Genomic DNA, 21,498 nt, shown 5'->3' on the forward strand with positions numbered 1-21,498 from the left:
CATGAAGTAGACGAAAGACCAAATTGTGAATTTCACACTTTTACCATTAATATAGGTGTTGAGTTAGAATCATATCATAGAATATCTCAAGTTGGACAGTACCCACCAGGATCGTTGAGTCCAACTCCTGGCTACACATGGAACCACCCCAAAATCAGACCACACATCTGAGAGAGCTGTCCAAATTCTTCTCAAACTCTGGCAGGCTTGGTTCTGTGATCACTGCCCTGGGCAGCCTGTCCCAGTGCCCAACCACCTCTGGATGCAGAACCTTTCCCTAACACCCAGCCTGACCTTCCCCTGTCCCAGCTCCATGCCATTCCCTTGGCTCCTGTCACTGTCCCCAGAGAGCAGAGCTCAGCGCATGCCCCTCTGCTCCCCTCATGAGGAAGCTGTATGCTTAGAGGTGGGCACTTGAAAAATGTTATAGCAAAGGAAATTGTGTTGCAGAGCAACATAAAAGGCAGAAATCATGAACATTCCATACGTTAGCACAACTGATTTTGTTTATTTTTAAACCACCCCAAAATCCAATCATGCTGTGTGTACATAAACAATACATGGGATAAGACACCAAAAGTAAACATGAAAGATAAAACACATTCTGTTTCAGTTTGCTGGTGTTTCTTCATTATTATTATTATTTTTATTTATTTTTTTTTATTTTTCATTGTACATCTGCTCAACTCAGTGAAATTATGCAACCTATATGGATTCCCATGTCAACCCTTTCTCAATTTCTATTTCCATGCTGTCTCTATCAGGAGACACCCATCATATTGCGTCTGGGGTGCTTGTCTGAACGGTTAAGTGTGCAGTTTTTATATAGGCTTCTCTGGGTCTCATTTCTTATGCAAAACAGTTTAGTGCAGAACAAGTATATCAGCACCTATCTGCTTGACCTATCTTCTATAGTTAGTATGTAAGACCAGCTACTGCTATGGGTTACTCAGGAAATCAAAAGTAGCACACACACAAAAACAGAAAACAGTCTTCCACATTGTTTAGAGTGTTAGTTTTCTTTACATTTCCAGTGTCATTTATTTTGCTAAGCACTTCTGCATTTCTTTCCACTTATCTTCTGCTCTTATTTTCTTACAAAACAGTATACTAAACTTTCTGTATAAAACATTTATATAAACATATATATATATATATAAAAAACAAAGAAATGACCCCCAAAATGGACTTACACACAGCTATGTATTTGTCACTTTTTAGAAAATATACTGTGTGTATATCTATTAATTGTCCCTGAATGTCATAACACTGGTTATTAAAATGGGGTCAGACAGATAGGGGCTTTTTTTTTTTTTTTTTTTTAATGTAGAGTTAAATTACAAAAGACAAGGAAAAGCAAGACAGTCACAGGAGCAATCATGTCCTGTTTATGTATCAGGACCATGCTGTTTCTGTTGTCATTGTTACTATTACTTTCCAATTTCATTTCTAGTTATTACTTCCCAGGAATTCATATAGCTATACATTTTTGGTCATATATTCTCTCTCTTCACAGTGGGCTGGATGCAGGTTCAGAGAGGATCAAACACTGGAAAATGTAAATAGATCTGGGGACTATGAAGGTTCTTGTTATGCTCAACAACATTTCTGGTCCTCTTTCTTGAAGATTATCAATCATTTAGAAAATTATGGTTCGTTCTACATAAGGAATAGTTATTAGTGGCTTTTTCTTCAAAAAGATGCTTCTGGAAAATGATAAAAGATTTTTTTATTTTTTTTTAATAAGCACTGCTGACATTAGATAACAGCCTTGCATGTCTGTATAAATACATTTTATTTTTTTTTTCTGGTACAAAACCTCTATTATTGGTACAGATGGCTCTTTGTCCTATGTATTTATTCTTTCAGCAAACAGACTTTTTATCAATACTGCATGATGTGCTGGGAGAACTAGCCACGCAAAATACACCAGCAAATTTGGTGGTGGTGAGGGAAGGGTTAAAATTAAACCCAATTTATTTAACTCATGCACAAGTGTCTAATGAATTCTTGACCTGTAGACTTTGCAATTGGAAAACCCCAGGTATGAAAGTGTTATTAAGACTGGGGGCAAAAAATGGACAACCATATTGAATTAAAAACAAACAAACAAACAAACAAACAAACAAAAAAAACAACAAAGTACTTCTTGCTGGTTTACAAAAAGTCTATAACACTGATAAAATCTTCAGAAACCCATATGTTCCCCCCTCCCCCCCTCCCCTTTCCCCCGTCCTTCTTTATTTTGGCTTCATTTCCACCCTGGAGTTCATATCATCTCCTTCCAGATCGTACTCTTCTACTTGGCCACTGGTCCACACCTTCACACGGTCAGTCAGGTCACTGCTTCTGGGTGCCAGGATGAAGTCATAAATGAGGGCAGCACTTGCTCCTCCAATGATTGGGCCAACCCAGAAGATCTGGAACACAAGTCCAAGCCCAGTTAGTACCTCAGGTATTAATGCATTTGAAGCTGTTCTGAAAATCTCCTCTGAAGTTTCTATGCATGATATTTCCAATGAACACATTAAAAGTGTAGGCTATCACTTGAATATTTCCTTAATTACGTAGGCAAGAAACTGGGAATTTCTCACCCTGAATTGGACAACAGACACAGAGATGGACACCTGTGACTATGCTATCAACATCTGGTATTTAAAATTATGTACCTATTGGTAAAACATCACTGTTGCTCAAGCTATATTTGGCAGGGAGAGGGGGAACAATTTCTAAAAGTAGCAGACGTATTGGATTCCTTTCTCAGCGTAACCTTCAGTGATACTTAGGTGGATTAGAAAGTAATACTTATTGAGGATGTAATTATGGTCTTAATTTGCTACTAGCTACTATTTAGCTAGTGATATTCCACATAAGGCAAACAAAGTTTGGAAGGAGAGGTAATAAAAATGTTTTAGTGGATAGGCTGAATTTATTGACAATAATGGAGGGTTTGGGGATATATACAACCAAAGAGATACTAGGTCTGAAAAAAAGTTTTCATTATTCAGCAATATCAGAGGTTTAATATGAATTAGTACCTCTCCTTTTTTTACTCTCTCTCTCTACAAAGGCAAATAATTTTTCTACACATTTCTGAAAATATTAGCTATTTCTTTAGAAACATTATCTTAGCTTCCCAATAGAAGTGTTTAAGAGGGAGATAATGACAAAATTTCAAGTGTCCTCGTTTTATGTGTTTTAATCTTTAGATTAAAATGGCTTCCATATCCACAATTTCTGAACTATGCTGTACTGCCACCGGAATTCCATGAATTCTTATGCAAATAGCTGCCAAAATGAGTAGGAGAGTTGAAACAAACTAAATTTTAAATAGCTAAGAACACATGTTCATTTAGGGCTTTTATATTAGTTTGCTTTATTCAGTCTTACTGAAATGAATTTTAATGAAATACCTCATTTTAATCACAAGAAATAATTGTAAAATCTATAGTGTTTCCAGTGCACATATCCATGCATAAGCAAACACTTAACAATAGGCAGATAAGCATTTTATTAGCTTTCAAATATTGGATGATCCATTTCAGTTCATAAACGTGTTTAGGAGCCTTCCTAAATTAGGTTTGACTGGATTAAGCAGCAACAATTTGCAAACTCAGTTTAAGCAATATATGCCCAATAGAGGATTCAATACAATGAGGCTTTAAAGTTTAAAATAAGTTAAATAAGTAAATAAATAAATAAATAGATAATGGGAAATAACCAAATAATATCAGCTGTGTTACTTTGAACATACAAATTCAGTTTGAGGAATTATCAGTCTCCTTAGTGAGCAGCAAAGGAGATTATTTTTTTAAATGAAATAGAAACAGCAGTTCACCAACTCAATGTTAATGATATGGATTTAAATGTTTCTGATCTTGAAGATCGTGTATATGCAGAATCTTTTGTGAGCTAAACTAATTTCTTCAACTTACCCAATGATTTTCAAAGTTGTTAGCAATCAGTGCTGAACCAAAAGATCTGGCTGGGTTAATTCCACATCCGGTGTAATCAATCTAGGAGTTGAAAAGAGAACCAGTGGTGAGGTACTGAGGCACACGTGGCATCTTCATTACACAGGAGACTACGTAGCTGCCTACGGAATGGATCAGATGCACATAAGAGCATCATTCATCCCACCCACTTTTACTCAGAAAAGGGGGGAAAGACTGCCACATTGCTGTCCCGTCCCAACAGGGAATCAGGTACTACTGCACTGATTTCTTCTCACAAGTGTTCAATCTCAGCACTTAGAGCCACAGCTCCATGGCTCAAGGGAGCAGGGCCATGTGTGTTGCAGAAACAGCCTCTGAAGAGGAAGGAGAAGGATGAAAGTACCATGTTGCCCATCATCTACCTGCGTTCACTGGCCCATCTTGTTGTGGAACATAGCAGGTATCAACTGTGAGATCTAAAACTTACAGCAAGAAGGTGTCCCAGGGCAACAGAGAGACCAATGGCCAGAGGTGCTGATCCTGAGACATCAGTCCTTCTCCGGTCTGTGGTGGCAAGGACACACAAAACCAGCTGGAGGGTAGCGATGATTTCAATTCCTAGTCCTTGGCCTGCATTGACTCCATCTGAAAGCTATATGGAGACAAGAAGGAAAACGTCAGCTGATATTCCTATCTGTCTTCAACCAGACATCAAAGTTTCAGGGGATCTGATGTCTCAATAGGAAACGCATTCTACTGTACATAAGGGTAAATGTAGCCAGCTTTTGCTATTGATATAACAAAGTTGTTGCATCCAGCCAAAGTGAACACTCAGCCACTAGACACAATGAGAATGTAGCTGGTGTACGTGTGAAAGACAAATGAGTCAAAGATTTGCCTTCAATAGAGTTTACCCATAAAAATGAACTCTAGTGTCATGACATTTATTCATTGCTTGTAAGAATGAGGATGTTGTGGTCAGGTTAAACATTGCTCAACTTGACATTGGCAAAGATTGCCAAACAAGCAGGGGCAGGAGGTGGAAGATACAAATAGAGTAAGAAAGGTTCATAGCTCTGGGTCGCTTGAAGAAGGTATCTATCTCTGTTATTGACAAGTGACATTCATTGTATTTTCTCCCATCACTAACTATTTTCTGCTGTTCAGTATGAAAACTTCAGAACAAGGACTTCATGTGGGCAATTCCCTGCGGAGTGCAAGCACCATGGGTAGATTTTCTCCTGAATATTAATTCACCTATACTGTGATTCAGTTGCCTGAAAATATATATCTAATATGCATTTGAAACACCCAGGGATATTTGTGGTGTTCATGTGGGACTAGCAGATGTGACACAGGAGACCAAAGGTATCTAAAATGGCTCTAGAGGCCAGTGTTCAGGCAGTGTATCTCTAAACTTGGTTTGGTGGCAATGAGCACAGTCAATGGGGATGAGCTGTTCAGCAGATGAACTACATCTGACTACAACTAGAGCTTTAAAACAATTTATACAAAGACTAATTTTGTGTGTATCTTAGACCTAAACTGAATCCCACCCAATTTCTTTGGGAGTCAGAAAAAAACATCCACAATATAGAAATCGTACAGGGCTGATGGAGGAAGCAATTCAGTTTCTTAGTGAAGTAAAGTGGGTTCTCCAGCAAAACTTACACTGTCAGATGTAGATATTCCATCTGTATTGGTAATCATGGAATCAGTAGAGTTTGTTAATAATGTAAATTTTGTAGAATGTATGGAATCCACAGTAATTTACATAAATGAACATTAAACAGTAGACATTTCATATATCAGTAGTACTATTAGAAACTTGTGCTTAACAAGAAACCATAGATGTAATGCTATAACAGATGTGATCTGCTTCTAATCTCTGTATTCACTGGCATGCTACTTAAGACAAAACAAGCCTGTATTTGAGCTGAATAAATTGTTGTTAAGCAGAAGTAATTGCATTTCATGGGTTGGATAAAACATGAACTTGGACAGAGGCCAGAGAAACTGAGAATGTGAGTGACTCAGTGTAGGAAGCAAGCTCTGCAAAATTTACACTCAAGAGTAATGCTATCAGTAGGTTATCCCATCTGTCATAGCCTCTGCACAAAAAATTGCAAGGTCATACATAACAAAAACATAATTACATGTTATTTTGATCTCCACAGAGTAATGAAAGAATGGGAAATCACATTTTATTTATTTTTTTTTTTTCACGGTTTTACAATGTTATTTCTCTAAAACTAATCTTTGAATAACCTTAAAATATAAGGATGTTTAGCTAAACTCCTTCACTTTCCACCTTTGCTATTCACTTTTCTTGTTTCTTCTATGTAACATAGGATAATATCACATGCCTAACACTGGAAAATACTGCCTGGGTCTTCAGCTAATATAAATTTGATCAGGTACATTACTAAGAGTGAAAAGATACTGATTTCTAAACTTTGGCAATCCAAAGCATAAATATTTTTATATCTCATTAATATGTAGAACTAAATTAGAAGCAGTTTATCCACATAAAAGGGAATTTTGGTTGAAATGATAGTCATTTTGGTTCCTTCAGCCTCCATGCAGTAGAAACTAAAATCAATTGATGAAACCTTCAACGCAAATAGGACTTATGTGTGAGAAATAAAAAAATAGACATAAATATACATACATATAAGCTGGCAATGAAAATTACATGTTCCAGAAATTCATACTGAACACCTGATATAACACTAAATTAGTATTGTATTACTTCTGCCATCATCCTTTTAAAATAATCACTTTATTTGCTGCAAAGACAGTGGGATTTGTGAATCAACAATCTTGTCTTCAAATACGTCCTACTGATATAAAAGAACTTGTACTATAGACTCTGGAAAATTGTATCTCACATTTGGAGGGCCAAATGGTCAATATTAAAGGTGAGTGTATTTGCAAATGAGTGAGTGATATACAGATTCCCCAAAGTGGATATGAAACTAGGATTTCCTCTATTATAACGCAACCGTTAAACCCCAGAGAGTCTAGGTCTGAGATGTGACATGTTCATGTTAGTATTAGAAAAGACCTTGGCATTTGAGATGATTAAACACTGACCTATCATAAGTCTTTCTCTTTGCTTTGAAGGGCTTCAAGAAAAGAAGAAAGACAATAAGAGCAAAATTACACTTTCAAAACCTGTGATAATCCTTATCTTTGAGAGGCGGAAATCATAGTCTTCCTTTCCCTGCAGGAAAACACATCCTAAGGTTGACGTGATTTGAGGTCATTCTCCTTGCTAATCAACAGTTATTGATGGGCTGTGTGGAATCAAATAAAACCTGGAAATGTCATAGGAAACCTTTTGCTTTCCTGTAGCATGTAATTTTACGCAGCCTGCCAGGGACATAAGATTACCTTGTGAGAGCAAGAACTCTGGGCTGTGTTCCAAAATACTGCAAATTGAGGCAAGCCTTGGATGTCCTCGTTTGCTGTGGTTTGTGGATATGCAGTATATATTATCACAGATGTTGGTTATTTGCCTACTTGTCAGAGCCATAGTGTCACTACAGCAGCACCCTGGACCTATCAGGATACAGTAACACATGGAACATCATGCACCTTTACCATACTAACTACATCCCATCACAACATGAGTAGTAGCAAGGTGCATGTCCTGATATTCCCATAACCAAGGAGAGGTGTCAAGTTAAAATGAACATATATATACATATGCATATATTTATATTTGTATAGTCCTTGGTCACAGTAGATTTGTAAGGGTTACCCAGATAACAGATAGAGGTTGGACTAGGTGATCTTAGACATCTCTTCCAACCTAGATGAATCTGTGATTCTGTGATTGCAGAGACCTGACTACATGAGTCTATAAAGATACACAAAAGTAAATATCAACTACTTGTCTTAACATTTAGTATTCTTCTATTGATTATATCCTGAATTTAAGGTGACCATGTCTCTGGTTCTTAAATAGATATAATAATGTCTTGAAACATAAGGTGTAGTCACCTCTACTATAGTGTTGAACTGAAGGAGTCCTTTCCAGTGACCTGTACCCATACTGCAATGACTTGCTCTGCTGTATTAGTAGGCAGTTTACTGGTGGTCACAACAAGGTAGGTGGGCAGGGTCATGGGCTGATGCTGCTTTTGCCCTTGATATATCTGTGGGGAAATCTCTGGCCTCTTCTCACCTTAGGCCAATAACCCTCACATGCTCTGTATTTTGGGTGATGCCCATTAGGTTGCAGAAAAAAATGTCACAGGACAGGGAACAGCAGATTAATTCCCCATCCCATTCATGCTTCAGATTTGTAAGGCTCAAAGGCAAATTCAATGTTTTAAGGAACTAAATCTGCTCTAAGTGAATAAAATGAAATGCAGAAAGTCACAGTGATTTCCAACAAAGTTTCCATACTGTAGGAGGCAATCCAGTCCTGTACACCTTTGTGTTCACATTAATTGTTCCACTGAAATTCATTTCTAAGTCACTCTATTATTTTGACACAAAAAGCACCAGAAACATGCCCAATAAATGGGTTACATTATTGGCAAGATCTGAGAGTTATATGTAGACATAAATATATCTGATCAGCTGAATCACTCTCTTGTCTGCAGTAACTTGCACTGAGTAATTTTCCTTTGACTGAAATAGCACCCAGACCACATGCAAAAGCATACATGTAGACAAACATAGTGAGGTGTATCTTTCTGCGAGCTGAATCCCATCATCACAATTTTTACCTGAGTTCAGCGTGGTATTAGACAGGTTAGTGGGGAAAAAAAAAAATCCAGTGGAATTTGATAAATTTATAGAAATCACACATCATTCAGAAAGCTTCTGTATCCCAAGCTCAATCTGGTTGGAAACTAAAGAAATACTTCAGGCATACTGAACCCTTCTTTGCTACATTACTAGAGATAGGGATGAGGCAGCATTTTCCCATTCAAAGATTGGTTTATCTGATAATGCAGCTGTTGCCCTAGAGCAATCTGATCTGAATGTAGTGCTGACTCTGCTTTGAGCAAGGGGCTGGACTGGAGACCTTCTGAGGTCTCTTCTGTCTTGAGCTATCACATGAGAGACCTCATTTTTTTGGCCCTGTGGGAAAAATTGGGAAAGAATTGTCTCACTCCTGCTGTGGCTCAGCTAAGTTAATGCACAGAAACAGTTGGTGACATACATAGGTAGTGAAGGCACAGCTGGTGCATCAATGACTGTGAAGGCTCTACACAGATACAGTCTGTAACAGTGAGGAAGCCAAGAAAGAGGTAATATTGTGAGGACTATTAGACCCGAATGCAAAATTTAATGAAAAATCGCTATCCAGTCGTGACCATGAGAATAACAACTTGAGATGAGCACCTGCTTTTTTGGTCAGAGGAAATGTGGAGCAGTCGCATTACTTCCATTTCTCTACAACATCAAACAGTTTTGATTTATTTGTGACTGGAATTGCGGAAGCTTCTTTCTTATAAGTGCCCTTAGCTGCCATGTTTAACTGACTGACTTCCATAGCTTCAGGCAACAATGTGGGCAAAGTAATGGTATGTTTTCTCTCTGTTTCTTTGTTGTTGTTTTTTTCTTCTTTTATTTTTTTTCCTTTTTTTTTTTTTTCTTTTTCTTTTTCCAACATGATATTTATTAGTTGTCTGCCTTTAAGAGAAACAGGGACAGGAAATTAAACTGGCCCAAGGTAAACCCAACTGTGTATTTCTCCAGTGGTTTCATATTTTTCTCATTAGAAATAAAATTATATCAAATTCAAACCTGTTTCCCGTTATACGGATAAGAGAGTTTGTTATGCAAGGTGGTTTCATCATGTGATGCTATGCCTGCCCTATGTCATCCAACAAACTCGTAGCAATGGATTGTATCTTCTGGGATTGAGCTTACTTTCATATAACAGGGATTATTTTCTCATTATTCCTGAAAAATGGTAGGCCTCTGGAAATGTACAAATCTATTTTTCAGTAGGGGAATGTCACTTTTCTCCATCCTTATGAAACACTTCACTGTAAGTCATGATGGTTAAAGTTTTTTTTCAAGAGAGAAAAATGAAAACAAAGCCTCATAGCTATATCGACATATATAACAACACTGTTGGCTGGGTCTTCTCTCCTTTGAATATCCTAGCCATCCCCTATGTTAGGCTAGCTTTTGGAGAACCCCAGCAACAGTATGTCTGGGACATAATAAGAGTGTTGTGGACCACCTATGAATTTGCTACCTTCAATAAAAGTGTATTTAATGCTCATGCTAGGAGAACTATGTTCTTCTGTCCACACAAAATTTAACATTTTAAGTAGCATTGCTGCCATAAATAATGTCTTCATATCAGACAGACTTTGTGTACTGAACTCAAATAAAGAGCCAACAATTTGCACCAGGCCTGATGTTTTCAGCATTCCAAGTTATTGTTTATTTCTGACACGGCAGACTTTCCTCTTAAAGCAATATGTTTGGCATCTTCCTCAACCAAATTTGAATCTACTTCCTTGGATATATTTCTTGCTGGCTATTCAAAAGATAATAATAATAATAATAATAATAATAACAACAATAATAATGACAATAATAATAATATCTGTCTTCCTATGCTTTCTTCTTGTAGCTTAAATTTTCCTATCTTTCATTTTCCTTATTTTTCTTAATAAGAAAAACCCTTCACGTTAGTTTAAATGGTTCATGCTCTCTTCTTCATCCCTACACTGGAAATATCAATTATGCTTCTTTATACCAAACTAACATTTAAGTGTTTAACTGGGCAGTTATTTAATAGGATGTTCTTTAAATGTAATCTCAGAAATTAATCTTCCTACTTCCCTTAAAACTGCCAATAATTTTGTCTGACTCTTCTCATTCTTTCAGCTCCAGGCTCCATCATGAATATAAGTTGGTAACTCCTGTCTGGATGACACCCCTTTCTCCTGCTGGAAGGGTATTCCAGAGCTCCATATATATATATAAGCTTTGATTTAATTGACAGTCAACGTGTATTCTGAGACTTTATCTGTTTAACTACATTTATTATCTTCTTTCTTTGCAATTTAATAGCATTGCTCTGAAATGGATGTTTCTATACTCATTATTTGAGTGTTATGGATTCAGAGAGTAGAAAGGTCACATTTCTTTAATAAGCAGAGTCAGGTAAAGATCTAATGAGTTTCACTTAAAATTATGCAACAGAAGCACTCAGATGAAGCTGCTTATGAAGCAAAGGATTTGCTTTGGATCATATCCTAGATCAACAATAGAAACATTTATCAGAACCTAAGGACAAAACATATTGTCCCCTGCTAGATTATCCTTCCTATAAATACAGCCTTAAGAGCTCTAGAGGGGGCACATTCAATTCCCAAAGCACAAATCATATTTTCCATTCTTTGGACGGCAGACACCCTCCAGGAACAAGACTAACCTTCCTCCCACCCTATCTTCAGGCTGATGAGAAACTAGCCAAGTTGTCTTGCAGCAGGCTGGTATGCCATAAAGAGAAGAGTGATGGCTTCATTTATATTAAACGAGCACATAAAGCTTACATATGAAGCCAATGACAGACAGTAAAAGTCAATAGCTGTATAGGAGTTTCATTTAGCACAGACAGTTGGAGATGAACCACTTGTTTAACTGTCTCATTTGCACTTTTACTTTTTGATGTGACTGTGGGAAAATTTCTCTGGGAAATGTTGCTGAGAAGTATAGCACTTCATATAGCACTTCCATTCAGAGGATAAAGTGATTTTTTTTTTTCTTTACCCAGCCAAACACAAGTAAGTAGTTTATTTTCACTAATACATTTGAAGCATTTATTTATACCAGTAAGTTATTTACAATTGCCTGTATTGTCAGCCAAGAAGGAGATGGTGTTTCAATAGGGAGTTGGGGGCATATCTGAATTTTGAGTTTTATACAATCTACTTTTCAAAGTTGTTACTGGAACAACTATCCAGATTTGCACAAACATCACAGTGTGGTTGTTGGCAGTTGCACCAAAGCAATATTCATTTTATACCTCTAGACAAACACTACAGCCAACCTGTGAAATTTTCAAACTTTCCAAGTCTGAGGTAGTTCAAACAGTCAGTCTTGTGCAGAGCATTCAAGACTTGGTATTTCCATGGAGTTAAAATACAGCTCTGGATATATGCACTGGACTTCAGAAATTAGGGGAACAATTCCAGCTCCTTCTCCACCTTGTTCATCAAGTAAGAAGTCATATCAAAGGAAGCAATAGGGGCCAAGCTTGACTTTATTCATTCCTCAATTCAAATACAGTCATCATTAACTTCAAGGGAAGTTTTGTGAATATGTGAAAGGAAACGTGCCACAGTTCTGCTTTCAAAGCATTCATTGATTTCTCTTGGCACAGAATGTGTCAAGAGCCTGGAAAAATTTGTTTTTCTGTGGTACCTCTCAGTGGTTCCTGGAGAAAGGATGCACAGGACTACCAGGAAAGTACATATAGGATTTCTTGGCTCCTTTCTTATCCTCAAATGCCAAAAGAGAACCCCCTTGCAGACTTTTCAGCATACATTTTTGCCCTCTTGCTGTTTAAAGAGTTTTCTCCAGGATTCCTGCCAGGCTCTGTATATTTGATTTAACAGGTTAATACTGTGCTTTAACCTCACATCATTGACATCAGCAGAGTTGCAGCAGTTAAATACCAACACTAGCTTTGGCTCTGAATGCCAGAAAGAGTAGTACTTTCCCATCATGTTGTATATTAATAAACTCACAGAACCATGTACTGCTCCCAGTCAGGAGAGGAAAACCTCCAGGAGGCATTCACTTGCTCCATGGCATTATTATTACATTATTCCAGAGGCACTGAGAAGCACAGCCACAGCCTGATGTCTCGTTGTGACAGATACGATGTCAGCCCACAATGAAAAAGCTGCCTATACCTCTGCATGTTTCTAATCAAAAAGCAGCATTTTAAAGGCAGGAAAATATAGCAACACAGACGCATAATATACACATAGTTTGCTATTCATGAAGTTATGCATTGGTGTAATAGTTTGGCTTATTTTTTTTTAACTCTGGAACTCTGGAATTTTTCTAAGAATAAAGATTTCTTCAACAGTTTTAATTATGATATCAGGTAAAGACCTCTCTGTCATTGAATACTTCCTATTATGCTAGAGGATGACAGATACGCAAGAATGTACTACTGCTGTAAAGAAAACAGGCAATTTCCTCTTGAGAAAAACAGGAAATTTTTAAAGGCATATTTTTTCTTCCTTTAGTAGTTGTGATCTAGTTTGGTATCCTTGTTTTTAAAAATGTTTCTCATAAAGGTAGCTATAATACAAACCAGATAGTGACATTTTTTAGGACTAAAGAAATGCTATTCTCAGCCCACTCAAAGGTCCAAATTATCTGCTGAAGTATAAGAGCTCTGCTACAATGACTTATATGTTGTTTTTACCACCACAAATTTGAATTAATCTCATCTGAAAAATCTCTCTATCTATCCATCCAGCTGTCTCTGGTGTGTGAGAGCATGTGCGCAGATAGATGTGCATACTAATGCACAAAATATCCAAATATATATGGCATAATACATAGGGTGCCAGGTAAAGTAAAATAATTTTAACTATTTATTCACCAGTCAGGAAGGATGGTGGAAAAATGAATTTCCTTCTTTGTCATACTTAATCCTTCTTAGTTTGACAGATAGTCAAACACAGGAAAAAATGTGTTTTTAAAAAATAATAATAAAAAAAAAGACAAAACCAGCATGAATTAATTTGAATTATAACATTAACCATAATATTGATTTAGGTCTGATGCAATTCAGTATTTTAAAACATTCCGTGCACACTTTTCATCAATCTATTTCATTTCTATTCAAATAGGACCTTAATTAATGCCTGCAGAGTGCTTTTCAAACAATGCACCAGTCATCCTTAGATCCTCCGGACGTGGACCCTGTTCATGGTGTGAAACCCACTTTGAACCACTCTACTGTAGCTCTTTAATAAGATTTAGAGTGATAACCTCTGTTATTGTCAAAGATACTGGAGGATGAGTGATAACCATCAGTTTCAAATCTCAGCCCAGATGTTTCTGCTTTGTCTGGGTGAGCTTGATAGAAAGCAGCCATGACTATGGCCATTTCTGAGCAGGTGCCTTTCCTGTGTCCCACCTCCCTGGCATGGTGCGATTCCCTAAAATGCTGGCATGCCATAAAAGACTGCTGCTGCAAGATCGAAATCGAATAATGAGGTATTGTTGTGGTGCTCTTTGTTAAGAACTAAAAATCATGGACTAATCTCATGTACAGGAACCATTTAGAAAATGCAGCCACTTCTGGTCCCATGCCGCAGGTTGGATGCTTAAGTACGCAGATGTCCCAGCGCAGGCAAGTTTGGCAGGAGGACCCTAAATCTAATCAAAAACAGGGAGGTCGGAGGATAATGTCACGGAGAATGAGGCTGACTGTATGGAAACTTGAGGAAGGCCCAGGACATAATGTGCATTGTAAAAAGGCGTCAGAAGGTTTTAATAAGCACAAGAGGTCAGGAACTCAGCTACTGTCTCATCCATCCAGCGGCACCTCTGGAGCTACAATTCTCCATACTGACTCAGAGGAAAAGCAGCATCACTTACACAATTGTCCACTCACTCTGTCAAGCTCCCGGTTTATTTTGGAAGTTCTAACACCACAACCAGACTTTGCTTAATTTGAGGCTGGAGGAGAGCAGACTCAGAGGGTGTGGGCACAAAGGGAGGGAAATCACAAAGGGAAGCACTGAGTCATCAGCACCAAGCATGCAAGTCCTGCTCCCATGGTCAGAGGGCCATCGCTGGTTGCTTAGGACCAGATGTGGAAAGTCTGGTGATTCCTATCATCCATGATACCCCCTGAAGCAACTTTCCAAAGGATGGGAAAGATGTGAAAGAAAGAAGACAGAGACACAATCTCACTGAAAATCCAGTGTTCCAGGAACAAATGGATTTCCACACTGCTGGAGTGGTATCTATGGCTATTCATCTTTCTTAAAAAATTAATCCAGATCTCTTAATCTGCTGACCACAGATCTCTGGCTCTTCTAGAAAGTTCTTCAGTTGCACAAATAACATTTGTCAGTCTATGAAGCGGTTCTGAAAACAGATTTCTTCTATTTGTTATTCTTGGTTGTTTTTCTTTTCTCTTTATCTACCCTGAGCAAAACTACCTTCAGGTTTGTTTTTCTTGCCTACAGTTTTTGATCCACTTGGAACTTTAAAATAATATATTTTGTTTTATAAACTGCATGGCAGAGTTTTTCAAACTGTGACCAATGAAGCTTATGGGAGCACATTTCCTGGCATTTTAATTAGTATACAGAAATACAGAAAATATTTAAAATTATGAAATTGTAAAGCAATGTCTGTATTTTTCATGAAGTGATTATTTTCACACAAAATTAACAACAAAACCAACCCTGAGATAAATTTGCTCAACATGCTTTTAATAGCCTGATAAAAGTTCTCAAGATAAACATTACTGAACAGCAAATATTGTGTTACCTTACAGTACAGACATCTCCTCTCACCCGCCTTTCCTGCTTGAGCTCTTTGTTGGTCATTAATTGCCCATGATGAATAGTTTCTTCCATTACCCAAACTACAGATCTGTCCTCACTAGACAATAGCCAACTATGTTGGCAGATGAGTGCACTCTGGATCAGATTTTCTCTACTCTTACAGTTTTACCAATGGAAATTTGTAAAATGTAGTAATCCAGTTGAAAAATAAAAATAAAAATAAAAATAAAAATAAAAATAAAAATAAAAATAAAAAAAGATATAAGACACTGAAGGAAAAATATTCAAATATTTAGAAAAATAAAAAACATTGCATACTTTCAGCTTTTCCAATTCTCAAAGTTTTTACTTTGGCAGCCACACTACTATCAAAATATATGGGAAGTTGTGTCTTAACAGATTCAATAACCTAAGTACCTCTCTGAATATTGACCAGAATTTCTTATTTAGAACCAGACAAAGTAACTAAAAAACATTTCCATTGACTTCAGTGATGTTTAGATCAAACCCTTCGTATGTGACTATTTTGTTTGTCTCTCAGGGTAAAACAGACCTTAATATTGAACATGTTACAGGATAGTCCTGCTTTGTACTGATACCTTCTTTCTCTTCAGCATTGTACCTTCCATGTCTGCTTTTTGTGCTTCATTTGCTTTCATACCCCTTTTCACCTCTGCGCAGTAAGGCGTGGATTCATCACACTTTAATTCAGGTACTTAACAGAGACTCTCAGGGCTGGAACGTCATCATACCAAATTGTCTCTACAGCCAAGGAAGAGAGCAAGGTTTCTCTAGAGAGGAGAGTTGAATGGATCTAAAAGCTGAAGTAACTTTATTTTTCTCTCCTTCTTTGTGAACTGGAAGGGAACTTTAGAAATTGAGCTCATCACTTTGGCCCCTCAGTGCAGGACCTACAGCTGGGTAGGATGAATGTAAGTGCAGGCATGCAGTCCCACCCAGCATCAGTGAGGACACTGGATAGCCACTGACTGCACTAAATTGCTCCCACCATGATTTTCCTGTCAGAAACACCTTTCCAAGGCCATGGCACTGTCAGAACAGAGGCCCCAGCCATACATATCCAAGCCTTCTTCCCACCCTTGCCAAAGAAACAACACTCCCTTCCTTTCTATTTTTTTTCTAAGTAGTGAATCTATACCTTCTTTCCTAAGAAGGTATAGATTCTTCTATACCTTCTTTCCTTAGAAGGTATAGAAGAAGGACAAGAAGACAAAGCAGCTGGCAGGAATGCCAGCTCTGTCCCTCCCCTCCTTGTCCTCAGGTTAAAAAGCATGACAGGAAAGACAATCTCTGTGGTTTCCCCCTGTCCTGTTTGCTGAAGAAGGCAGTGTGCTGTGGGTGCTGGGCTGCGATTCCAGGATGCGCCCCGTTGTGATCGGCTCTGAACAAGCAGAAGTGTCCTGATGTTCTTCCCTGCACTGGGCTCAGACCTGCTGCCCCCTCAGATCCTCCCCTCCCCTCTCCAGGCAGTCCCAGCTCATCAGTGGGAAATGAATGGACGTGCTTTCCTCTCGTTCTCTACTACAAAGGAAAAAAAACAGCTGTTGCAGTCCCCATCTCCTGGGAAGTCCCCCCCACTGCTCTTTTATCCAGAGCATTTAGAACTGGATGAGAAATTAAAATAAAATAAAATAAAAATATAAAATCTCAGCATTTGACAATGACAAGCACTGAGACCAGAGCTTTTCACAATATTTGAGAACCATTTTATCCATTAATCCACAGAACACAGAAAGTGTTGCCAGATTTGTAAATAGGCATGGTGGAGACTTACCATATGTTTCCTCTTACAGTCAAGTTTATGGTATTGGAAAGGATGAATTTGACCATATTTCAGAGGTGTTCCTAGAGGGAGGAAAAGCCTTCCACCCTCAGATGTGATTTTTGAGATTCAAGGAATCTCAAAAGCTCTTAGGCCTACCAAAATCAGTGAGTCTACTGTTTTTCTTTTCTGAGGTGCCCTTGTGCAGGACTCTGAATTGTAGCTTTGTAATTTGGAGAATCACCGACTGAGGAGCACGAGGCTGGGGTGGTCACCTACACCCACTTTACAAACGGCCAGTTTCAAGGCTTTGGGATGGAGCAAGAAACCAGCCATTAGCACTTTGTGGCAAGCAAAAGGCAAAGCCCAAATGCAAACGGGACCTCCCGTGTTTAATGGCAGCTGGCAGTCAGATCTCTCGAGGAAACCACTTGGGCGGATACCCTGTCCCACGCGGCCGAGCAGTTCCCCTTGCCAGTGGTTGCAGAGGGAAAGATCACGTATCACACACACAGCCAGAGACTTCTGGACTTAATAAAAAAGATTCCCTCTTCTTCCCCAAAATGTTTTGGATTAACCCATCAACATTTCTGGATTGATGACATGATGGGATCCCTGCAGGCACCAGGCTTCAGCAAGGGAGGTAAGCGGACAACCCACAGAGTGGCAAAAGGGTGGATGATACTGGGCTACTCAGGAATGACTTCAATGTCAGCTTTTGTTTTCAAAAACTTCACTGCCTTATTTTTGGAAATAACTGTAATGTCACAGAATGCTAAAACATATTTTTTTTTCATCCTTTCTTTCCTTTTTTTTGCCAAAATGTTTTCTGAAGAGATATTGTATTTGGAGCTTTATGTCCCAAATATCACCGTGAAATCTAAGAGGCATAAAATTTCAAATAAGTTCAAGTTTCAGACTGCAGCCAGGAATGTCCTGCAAGAAAGGGGCCACAGAAAAGACATGAAATACTTATTCTTAACAGAATCAGGTGAGATAAGTGACAAGAATGGAATTTCCATTTATAGCACTCCTCTGTGTATGGCTGTGGCTGTAGGACCATCTCACTGACATCCACTGACAATGGGATGATTTAATGTTTAAAAAAGTAACTACCACTTTTGCTCCTGTTATGATACAATGACAACAGCAAAATGACAACATGTTGAGGAGGAGGAGCTGCAGTCAGGCAACTTTCTGTGCAGCATGACTGTCAATATCTGTGAGCAGCTGGATAGGAGAGGGCTGAAACCTGCACCCCTGTTAAGTGTGGCTTCCTCTTTTTTTTTTCCAACCTACACTTGAGAATTCGGTTTGTTGTTGTTCCTTTTTTTTGTTTTTCTTTTTTTTTTTTTTTTTCTTCCCCATTTTTGCACAGCTAAAGGAACAAAACAAGGAAAATGCAGCTGGGATTCTGTATCAGGCAGGATGTTAGCACTTTGCCTAATGCAACAGGTGATTCTCACACCTTTTGTGATAGAGTTTCTCCTGCTACCCATCTCTCTCACTGTTCCCATAGCTTCTTTCACTGCAGTCATCATCAGCTTACACAAACAATTAATTAGGTATTAGAAAAGAACCACATTCATGGAAGTGAATACAACATCGATATATACTCATTAATCAGCATCATGAGCCAAAGATGTGTTACCTGAGTCCTACAGAACCAGCAAAAGGACTCAGTCATGCAAGTGCCAGTGATTTCAAAGTGAAATTGGTGTCAAAAGGCACCTTTCAGCAACAAGGATGTACAAAATTGAACATTCGCAAAACTGATAATAACCATAGTATCCGATAGATCTGAAAAGGGGGTGTGGAGAAAGGATCATCCCTATGACATCTCTTACAAAATAAAAGGATTTAAACAGTGCTTAAATTGATGTCAGTTAATGCATCTACCCTAGATCTACCCTGGCATCAGCCAGGACTGCACCCCCTGCTAAATAAGCAATTGACTGCCTGAGCTCACCACCATACCACCACCACCACCCACATCCTCTGTAGCTTACAGGTGTTGCACTCACATTTCTACTTGAAAAAAAAAAAAATAAAGAGGGGTAATAAAAAGTTTCTGCTTACCGCATTGAGTCCCAGGAGGTTGTTTGGGAGAGAGGAGGTGACTCCTGACAGAATAGCTGTGGCCACCACTGCCCCCAGGCACTGGGCAATGATGTACATGAGTGCCTTGAAGATGCTGATCTGGCAGCTCAGCAGGAGGCCCAGGGTCACAGCTGGGTTCAGGTGGGCACCGCTGATGTGGCCCACACTTTGTGCCATGGTAGCGATGGATAACCCAAAAGCCAGCGAAACCTTCACGTTGTCCTGAGACCTCGTCGACGTTTTGTTGCCCACCACTGGGAAGCTAAAACCCAGAGCTGAGCCTATGCTGATAAAAATGAAGAGGCTCATGGCAAGAAACTCAGCCACCACTGCCCTCCAGAACATTTTCTTTTTGAATTCACTAGCCATCTTTCCTCTTCTCTCTACCCCCTCCTCACTCTTCCTTCTCCTCTCTCCCTTCTCCTGCCTGATATTTTCCCTCTGAGGTCTGAAGAGAAAGCTGGAGAAAAAATACAGTCCTTGGATTATTTATAGGGCTTTGGGTGGTCTGTAGGAGGGAAGGGGTGTTGCACAAAAGGAGGAAAGAACATCTACATAGATGCTGACTGCTAGATTGATGTAAGACACTGCACGCTTGCCAAAGTTTTTCTTCCTTTTTTTTTTTTTTTCCCCCACTCTCTTAACAGCCTTCGATCTCTGCTGCCGTTTTTAAGAGGCTTTTAAAAATCCTTGGAAAAGCCTTTAGGAGTGCCTCAGGAATTTTACCCTGACTTGTTTAACTTCTGTGTCGTCATTCAGCACACAGATTGGAGTGAGAGCTTTTGCGGGATTTCTGTTCGAAGCTGGACTGAAAGGAAAAGAAAAGTTATGTGTGCAGGCTGGTAAGTTATTCACGCTCAGCTTCACTGGCGGCTGGTGACATCCGAAAGTAGTAAATAAAGCTGACAACTAAATCTGCACTCTAGAGACAGAAATATCTCTGTTTCATTTGAAAACAGGTAGAAAAAGTCTCTTCTGCTTGCTCTGTGGAGACATGGATGCATTTCTTGTGCCAAGCCTGACGGCTGTGCGGACAAACACACTATTGACACAGGCTAACACAAGCTGATCTTAGCTGATTGATGGTAGGAATCACTTCTAATCCCTGTGACTGCTGTGTAAATCCTACATAACACCACTATAAATGGAAACTTTCTATCGATGTGATTTGGATGCTGAGGGACAGATATTTTTGTTTATTTTTTTAATTTACTTATTTCTTCACTTTTTTTCCTTGGGACACAGAGGTGTCTCAGGGTTTCTGCAGGCTTGCCCTCCTGTATCTCATCAGATCAGCAGGACAGAAGCCAGTCTGGGGGCTTTCTAGCCCATGCTCTGCAGTGAAAGTACATCTAACACTGCTCTGCTGAAGGTCAGCTGCGCTGGTGTCACTGGGCAGACTGAGCCACGGGGCTGGACGGACACAGGGACAGAAAGGGAGAGCGAGGGAGAAGAGAAATTACATGCTTGGTTTTGCAGACAAAATGAATCTCCCAGCAGTGCCAGAATGTCCTCCGGAGCAAAAGGTCTAATCGCTTCTGGTTTTATCACAGCGGGACTTGTGTACACGCCTCAGATTAACCCCTGAGTTATCAGACCTATGTGGGCTTTAGCAGCTGGTGTTACTCCGTAAGCCAGGGGGGTTGCTCTGGCTTCAAACTACACAAAATCTGATCCAGAGTCAGAAGCAAAGTCCCCAGGCACAGGTCCTCAAAGAAGAGCATTTCAAATCAGCCTACCTCTGCCTCCCCCCCCTTTTTTTTTTCACTTACATCAGTGCACTTATGTTAAATTCTAAATTGTACTTAAATTAACTCAAGGTTTTCTCACTTTGGCAATAAGTCACTATGAAGATAAAAACAAATACACACCTGCATAAGAGTGTTTTGTTTTGCTTTTTCCTTTTTTTTTTTTTTTCTAAGTATATTCAGCTTTCAAAAGATGATTCAGATACAAAGCTGAAAACAGCTTAAATAAAAATCTGGATGTCTGAGGCCTGTTGTTCTCAAGTTCTTATTCTTTCTAGTCATCAGATGTTTTTGATTTTCCAAATATCCAGTTTTATTTCATTCCATTTTATTGTGCACTTACACAACAGCACTGTACCGTTGGGGGGGAAAATGTGAAGGAATGGGGACAAATTAAT

General features: G+C 38.9%; 1 protein-coding gene across 1 annotated transcript; it reads right to left on the reverse strand.

Annotated features, from left to right (window-relative positions):
* Positions 1–484: 484 nt before the first annotated feature.
* On the reverse strand, positions 485–19,805 carry AQP1 (aquaporin 1 (Colton blood group)). The gene is made up of 4 exons (XM_084306827.1): positions 19,332–19,805; positions 4,423–4,587; positions 3,936–4,016; positions 485–2,420 (listed from the first exon to the last, which is right to left on the reverse strand). Exons 1-4 carry the CDS (start codon positions 19,719–19,721, stop codon positions 2,241–2,243), a joined length of 816 nt encoding a protein of 271 aa, XP_084162953.1. The 5' UTR covers positions 19,722–19,805; the 3' UTR covers positions 485–2,240.
* Between the last annotated feature and the right edge of the window lie 1,693 nt (positions 19,806–21,498).

Source organism: Netta rufina (genome assembly GCF_964035555.1).
Source record: "Netta rufina genome assembly, chromosome: 2".
In the NCBI taxonomy this organism is placed as follows: Eukaryota; Metazoa; Chordata; class Aves; order Anseriformes; family Anatidae; genus Netta; species Netta rufina.

Excerpts from the sequence above, each read along its gene's own strand:
- AQP1 (XM_084306827.1), bottom strand. The coding sequence starts at position 19,721 with ATGGCTAGTGAATTCAAAAAGAAAATGTTCTGGAGGGCAGTGGTGGCT. Across the intron at positions 4,017-4,422 it reads CCCTGGGACACCTTCTTGCT|ATTGATTACACCGGATGTGG; the intron begins GTAAGTTTTAGA and ends TTCAACTCCTAG. Across the intron at positions 2,421-3,935 it reads ACAACTTTGAAAATCATTGG|ATCTTCTGGGTTGGCCCAAT; the intron begins GTAAGTTGAAGA and ends CTTGTGTTCCAG.